Raw genomic sequence first — 8,454 nt, 5'->3', positions numbered from 1 at the left:
TAACTGATGCTCTCTGAAGACGGCAGTTCAGAAAGGTCGGAGAGCAGACTTTCTCACCCTGAGTCAGGAACCCCAGAGTGGTCAGCAGGGGAATCAGTGATATCATCATCATTTGTGGCTCTGAGAAGACAACAGACTGGACACAACAATGATAACACTGCAGTCTTAAAGTGTCAGGACAGATCTCAGTCCTGCAGTCTGAAACTCACAGGGTTATAAACACTCTCAGAGCACTGAAGCATGAGCTGCCAATGCAAAGTACCTTCTCTATGGAAATACCCTTCCTCAGGACAGATGATGAAACTGTTACTGCAACACAATAATAATATTAAACATGGAAGGAAATAGCTGACTAAGTCTGTGGAAGGACTTGACCATAGTATTTAGTTACATGTAAGGGTTTTCATTCAGTAATACTGTATTGCTATTCTATATTGCTGCCTTCTTGTACTTAGTTACTTAGTGAGTTTGTCAGAGATATTTGACATCTACAACATTTATATTTTATAGTCAGGGGGGAAATCAGCTAAAATGAAAAATCTAAAACAACAAAGTAAATTCATTTGAAAGTTATGACCTACGTATGTAGGGTGTTTTGACAGACAATCAGTGGTAGGGTTGAATGTGTGTTGTGTAGAGAGTTACTGGTGTGTAAAGTGCAGGAGGTTTTTGTACGGCTGTTTAATGAGTCTGTATCATTGTGGTGGACTTTCGGTGGCGGCACCAAACTCATCGTTGACTGTAAGTACAAGAGATTTATCCTTATTATAATACATTCAGTTGAACATTTATAAAGTCACATAAAGTCATTATTGAGAAATAGTTCTAAATTTGAATGTTTAATTTATTTGATTTTCGATCATTTGAGGTGTTTCCATATACTCTAATGATCATTCAAGGACAAAAACTTCATATACGAAATATCCTCAAATAGAAAATAATAGGTTGACATGTTCGATGTCTTTAAATACACAAAACCAGTTCAGCAGCATTATTAAACATGTTATATTGTAGACATGTACGTTTTCTTTCTGTACTTTAACACATCACTGATTGTAGTTTGTGGTCACACTTCATAGATGTTATTGGAGGGAAGTTAAATAGTGTGTAACATATGTTTATAGATAACCTGCCATTTTACAGACTATTTTATACAACACAAATAACATATTTGTTTCTTTATATTCAAGTTGCTGAAAGTTCCTCAAGGGTCTTGTCCAGTTTAACCCTTACATGTCATCTCTCCATCTCATCTTCTCTCCTAGTGGGTGTGGTACCTCCCTCCCTGACCGTCCTACTTCCCTCCAGTGAGGAGAAGGACCAGGGGAATGTGGCTCTAGTGTGCCTGGCCAACAGGGGCTTCCCGGAGGGCTGGAAGCTGGGTTGGAGGCTGGGGGCCGGGGGGGCCTTGCAGGGCAGCCAGAGCCTGGAGGTCCTGGAGAAGGACGGTCACTACAGCTGGAGCAGCAGCCTCACCCTCCCCACTGACCAGTGGAGGAAGGCTGGCTCAGTCACCTGTGAGGCCACCCTAAAGGACCAGACCCCCGTCACTCACACACTGGAGCCACACCACTGCTCCCAGTAGACACCCTGTACACAGAGAACACCTACCTATCTGTCATTCTATCATTCTAAATATCTATCTAGAGCTTCAGCTCTGGTCATCAATCTGGGATTCTGCATCATGAAATCTGTACGTGTGTTTCATCGCTTCTAATTTTAGATTGGAGATGTTAACAAAATAAAATACTTTGTATTCATGTCAAACAAGGTGTCCCTGATTTGTATTAGAAAATAAATAGAAGTGAATATCTGTGACAAAATGGACATTAGAAGGTTGGTAGGGGGTGAGGGAGGGTGGGTAGTGGGAAGACCACCTTGGGGCAGTAAATATCTGGGGACAGGAGCAGAGCCACATTATCTGACCATTATCGACATACGACAGATCTTGTCTGAAGCAACAGCTCAGAGAGAAGACTTTCCCATTCAAACCTATTAGAACCAGTAGAGAGAGATGCTGAGACTTTCTCACCCTGAGTCAGGAACCCCAGAGTGGTCAGCAGGGGAATCAGTGGTATCATCTTCCTCATTTTCATCATCTGTGGCTCTGAGAAGACAACAGACTGGACACAACAATGATAACACTGAAGTCTTAAAGTGTCAGGACAGATCTCAGTGCCACAGTCTGAAACTCACAGGGCTATAAACACTCTCAGAGCACTGAAGCATGAGCTGCCAATGCAAAGCACCTGCTCTATGGAAATACCCGACCTCAGGACAGACAATGAAACTGTTAATGGAATGACATAAACACAATAATCTTAAGCATGGAAGGAAATACCTGACCTAAATCTGTGGGAAGGCCTGTAATTTTGAGTTTGAGTTTATTTTGTTTTTACAGGGACAGTGCACATTAATCAACGTTTCAGTAAAAGTGCCGGTTTTAGCCAGCCGGCTAATTTTCAACAGCAGTCCCAGTAATTTACCATAGCATTTGGTTACATGTTAGTGTATTAATTCAATACTATTGTTTAGCTATTCTATACTGGCTTTTCTAGCCTTTTTGCTAAAATGGCGTCATGCTGATGTTCAATTCAGGCCATAAAGAATAATCGAGGCCTAAGATGGATATAACTGTTTTTGCATGGATATTGCCTTTGAAGTATTCCACCATTTTGAAGTAGTCAACTGAGTGGTACTTCCTATGGGTTAAGGAATGATCACATAATTCCATCCAGGTCATCAGGAGGGATCAGCCAATGAATTATACTCATGAGGAAACATTACATTACAGCAGGTGGCAGTAACTCGCCAACCTTGGCTCTATACCTGTTAAACAACACAGTCTAGGTGACAGTTTGCACCCTGTCAGTTTGTTTACCAGTAGGAGTAGTAGCAGAAGAAAATAGAATACTTCAAAATGGAGATGGCCTCAATGGCACTGCCTGTGCTCTCACACACACCATAATGGGACATATAGAATAACGACGTGGTCTATCTAAGTCTATGTTTCAGACAGAAAATAAAGAGTTATTAGTCAAACAGTATCAGGTTCAGCTGTTGGTGGAACTACAGACTGAGTCTGCCAGCTGTTTTATCGCTTTTTGACATTCATATCTAGATAGGTGGGACAACAATACTATTATCGCTTTTTGACATTCATATCTAGATACGTGGGACAACAATACTATTTTCAATCGAGAAGCCTAGACACTTACTGGCACTGCAGTTTAAACATGCTGAAACAAGATCATCAATACAGTTGATCAGACGGATATCTGATCCTACAGAAAGAAATACTACTTTTAGAGCATATTATTCAGATTCATTCAGTTCCTCATACAGCTTTGATACTTCTGCTTGTCGGCAGTTCCGGGAGAACCTTACGTTGCCCAGACTCTCTAAAGAAGAAACAGTTGTATTAGGGGAACCTACCACTTTATGTGAACTGAAAGCTGCTCTTTTAAATATGAAGAAAGATAAAGTGCCTGGTATTGATGGAATACCTCCTGAACTCATTCTCAACTTTTGGGATGACCTAGGACCAGTTATTCTTGAATCGCTTAACATTGCTATTGATAAAAGACAATTCCACAGAGACATCAATACAGCTATTATATCCCTAACCGCTAAGAAAGGAAAAGACCTCACAAACTGTGAAAATGTTCAGCCAATCAGTTTAATCTGAACAGAAATGAAGATGTATGCCAAAGTTCTAGCCATGCGCCTAGAGAACATTATTAACAAGTCCATACATCCTGAACAAACAGGGTTTATTAAGGGTTGTCAGGCAGCCGATTACATAAACTGCATGTTTCATGAGGTTACTGAGGCTTCCAATCTGGATACCCTGTGTGCTGTGTTATCATTAGATGCAGAGAAAGCCTTGGAACGCTTAGAGTGGGAATATTTATGGCTTGTTCTTGAACATTTTGGTTTCGGGGTAAGATTTATACAAATGATTCTCACCATGTTTATGAATCTTTCTTCTGTTAAATCTACTGGTACTACCCATTCTAATCCATTTACCATACAACCAGGATGTATATCTACTGGCACTACCCATTCTAATCCATTCACCATACAACCAGGATGTATATCTACTGGTACTACCCATTCTAATCCATTCCCCATGCAACCAGGATGCGAACAAGGTTGTCCCGCATCCCCTTTGCTATTTGCTCTCTCTCTTGAACCGCTGCCACAAAGCATACGTCAACATTCTGCTTCCTCACATCAAAATCAAATAAAGTGAAAAAGTAATTTCTCTGTATTCAGACGACATAGCTTTGAAACTTCTGCTTGTCCGCAGTTCTCAGGGAACCTTACGTTGCCCAGACTCTCTAAAGAAGAAACAGTTGTATTAGAGGAACCTACCACTTTATCTGAACTGAAAGCTGTGTTGAAAGTGCTCAAAACTCCCTCCAGCCAATAATGTCTATTTTCACAGCTTTAAACATTAAACATGGTCTGTTTACAAGATCAACTGGTCTAAATCAGCTCTACAACCTCTTAACTCAGCTATGGGAAGAGTTCAACTACCACCCATGATACCAGGGAAGAAATAAACCACCTACTTAGACATGACCATATCCCAATCTACTGACACTACATTCAGGAAGAACTACTTAGAAACCTTTGAGAATAAAAAGATGGTCTGCTATGGCAACTTCATGGTATGCTAGAATCTCAATGATTAAAATGAATGTCCTCCCTCGTATCAATTTTATGAGTTCCATGTTACCACTGCTTCCTCCTATACACTATTGGTCTAAACTTGACTCTGTCATAAAGAAGTTAATTTGGGCGAGACCTAGACTTTCAGATTCCCCCGGTACTGCTGCTCATTCCGTGCACCAGCTCCCCATTCCGTGCACCAGCTCCCCATTCCGTGCACCAGCTCCCCATTCCGTGCACCAGCTCCCGAGGTCTACGTCACCGGCCTCTAGGCATCACTGAACTGTCTCATTACACACACCTGATTCCAATTCCCCTGATTAGTAATTGTATGTATGTGCCCTCTGTTCACCATTGTCTTGTCTCATTACACACACCTGATTCCAATTCCCCTGATTAGTAATTGTATGTATGTGCCCTCTGTTCACCATTGTCTTGTCTCATTACACACACCTGATTCCAATTCCCCTGATTAGTAATTGTATGTATGTGCCCTCTGTTCACCATTGTCTTGTGGGTTATTGTTCCCATGTCCGTTGGTCATGTGAGGTCCTGTGCTTTGTTGTTTTGGCGATTGTGCTGTGTGTATTGTGCAATCGTTATTACGGGTCTCATACCGTGTATTGTTATTGCGGTTCCCTTCCCCTGTATATATCAGAGGTTTAAACTCGCTCTTTTGTTTGGGTTACATCCCTGTGTTTTTGTATATGTTTGTTTTGGGCTTCGTCCCCGTGCCTTTTCATGGCATGTTGTATTTTTGGGTGGAGTATTAAAAAAAAACGATTACATATTCCTGCACCTGTCTCCAATAATTTATACCACAGAGACCACAGATTAAATATGCAACACCACAGACAACAAAATCATCAGGTGGACTTCTTGTTTGGACCCATTATAGCATACTAGTAAATGTGTGGAAAGCTACAGAGAAGCACGTGAGCTCTAATCTTACATGGAATGTTTAGTGTGTAAGAAACCATTTATATCAGAATCTTGATCTAAGAAGGGTGTTTATATTTTCAAAGACATATTCAATGTGAATGGACTCCTCAGTTTCCAGGAAAGTGTTTTAATGTCCCAGGTTCATTATTTTGTGTTTACCTTCAACGACGCCAGTCCACGCGAGCCTATGGGGTCCCCTGGGGAGCAGAACTAGCAGTACACCCATTGGTCAAACTTCCAACGGACAGGCGCCCCTCAAAAGGAGTTGTTTCTGATATCTATAGTCAATTCATTCTTGCAGCACAAAAACCATTATGTCTATCCACTGTATTGGAAAATGATTTTAGACTTGCTGACAGACAAATTCATTGGGAGACAGTATGAAAAAATATATTTGGATCATCTAGAAACCCCAATCACCAATTCATTCATATTTATTTTGCCATATAACCTATCTAACACCTCAAAAAAGACATCACATGGGTCTGACTCCATCACCATTATGTGAGTTCTGTACCACAGGGGACCTTGGTACTTTTCAGCATGTGCTGTGGAAATGCCCGGGGGTCGATGCATTCTGGGGGAAAGTCAACGATGTCTTGTCTGTACTTAGATAAAATACTGCCATTAGATCCAATAGGGATGTTGCTTTGTGATGACTCTGATTGGCACTTGTCAGAACACCAACAGAGAGTGTGGTTGGCAGGAACCACACTAAGAAAATGATTGTACAAAGGTGGATTCCACCTCATCAGTTACCATTGCAACAATGGCTGCTCAAATTTAAGGAAATTGTACTTATGGAGCTCTCCACAGTCAGGATCCATAGGGCCAAGGTGTCCACTGGACACGTGGAAAAAAGCAGCAGGGGATATTTCCAAACCCTTAACCAACGGACCTGTCACGCCCTGACCGTAGATTGCTTTGGATGTTTCTGTTTTTAGTTTGGTCAGAGTGTGATGTGGGTGGGTATTCTATGTTGTAGGTCTAGGTTTCTGTTTCTATGTGTTTGGCCTGGTATGGTTCTCAATCAGAGGCAGCTGTCGATCGTTGTCTCTGATTGAGAGCCATACTTAGGTTGCCTGTTTTCCCATTTTGAGGTGTGGGTGATTATTTTCCGTTTCAGTGTTTGCACCATACGGGACTGTTTGGGTTTTCATTTATTCTGTTGTTCTTTTGTATTTTGTATTCATTCCTGATTAAAAGGTGTTATGGATACGTACCACTCTTCATTTTGGTCCTCCTCTCCTTCCACCAACGAAAATCGTTACAGGACCTTACATCCATGAATTTGTATCAGTAATTTGTCACTATTTCTGAGGCTATATGATGTATTGTTCAGTAGATTTACTATGTAACATTAATTTATTTGACATGCTATCAGATCTCCTGTGGGGAGTGGGGGGGGGTAAAAAAAATATATATCTATAAATATATTGTATGAATCCTATGAATTGAAATAATAACTTGAGGAAAAAACTAGGTGACAACAAAAGAGTTGTCTGATTGGTTGTATCTTAAACACACTCCTCCCACTCGCTCTTTCTCTTCACCTGGAACCATATGCCCAGCAGCTTGTAGACGCGCAAATGATAATATGACAAACTTCAACCAAAATAAATATTGTACCTTGTTGCCCCTCTTTTTCTCCCCGATTTCATCATATCCAATCTCAATCTTGTCTCATCGCTGCAATTCTCCAACGGGCTCGGGAGGCGAAGTTCGAGTCATGTGTCCTACGAAACATGACCTGACAAACCACACTCCTTAGCACCCGCCAGCTTCTGGCAAACATTGTTGTGTTGGTGGAAACACCGTTCAACTGACGACGAAGTCAGCCTGCAGGCGCCCATCCTGCCACAAGGAGTCAATAGAGCGCTAGCCCGGAAGACGCTAGGCCAATTGTGCGCCGCACTATGGGACTCCCGGTCGGTTGTGTCACAGCCTGGGATCGAACCTGGGTCTGTAGTGAAGCTTGTTTCACGCTTGTTTTATCGCTGGTTTACTTGACAATACATTTTGATTTGTGTTTGTGTAGGCTACACAGCCGAAAATCAACAAGTTCAAAATGGCGCCACGACAACAATGTTTGCCCATCTTCATAACCACTATGACGCTTTCCTGAATGAAAATAAGGTTGTGACAGATCTCCTAGTTACGGGATACAGGGAAAATAGATTGCTTCAGACTCCAGTGAGTTAAGGAATGGTAATGTGCTGTAACGCCCTAAACTTACTGGCATAGAGGCACAGTGCAACCTTTCATATCTGACCTATGACCTTGCTAGGTCAGACTTATCACCTGGAGGTGAATGTTGTCCTCTGTCTGATGTCCAGTCTACTTTACTCAGGGTTGGGTCTGGGAGATGCCCCTGTGCGGTACAGGACAGGTACTGGTGGAGGTATTTGGAGGTTGTGTGTGTTTCTGAGCATGTGACTCTGAAAATGTTGACCTTTGCCACTGGCTGACCTGTCAGTGACCCTGGAGGTATTCTAGACTGGGATGAAGGACTTCCATCTGGCTCAGTGCAGATTCCTGATGAACTCATGATGAATCTTCAGATGTAGATCACTAGTTATCTAAGACTTCCTCATGCCATTCTAGTACTACGAGAATGACCTCGGAAAATGGTGCTCTTGTCAACTATTCTCTTTAGCAAGAAAACAAAAAGCTGACTGCAATAAAGTAACAGGCAGTCTGGTGGCATGTTGGGGTTGAACTGACTCTCTTCCCTGGGAAACTGACCTCTGACTTTTTAATCTTTGACCTTTACTAGTCTGGCTGACGACCTGTGTCCAACCTCTTCCTCTGCACACCACACAAGATTAGTGCAGT

General features: G+C 41.9%; 1 gene segment (V, D, J or C); it reads left to right on the top strand.

Annotated features, from left to right (window-relative positions):
* Window positions 1-599: 599 nt before the first annotated feature.
* On the top strand, window positions 600-1,770 carry LOC115129883 (Ig lambda-2 chain C region-like; the record flags this gene model as incomplete). The annotated part of the segment is given in 2 exon segments: window positions 600-741; window positions 1,266-1,770. Coding segments are annotated over 2 exon segments (462 nt in total), but the record flags the coding sequence as incomplete, so codon positions are not given.
* Window positions 1,771-8,454: the final 6,684 nt, after the last annotated feature.

The sequence above is a fragment of the Oncorhynchus nerka genome, linkage group LG5 (genome assembly GCF_034236695.1).
Source record: "Oncorhynchus nerka isolate Pitt River linkage group LG5, Oner_Uvic_2.0, whole genome shotgun sequence".
Classification (NCBI taxonomy): Eukaryota; Metazoa; Chordata; class Actinopteri; order Salmoniformes; family Salmonidae; genus Oncorhynchus; species Oncorhynchus nerka.
Note: the sequence above shows the minus strand (reverse complement) of the source record. Positions and strands in the feature narration are given on the sequence as shown.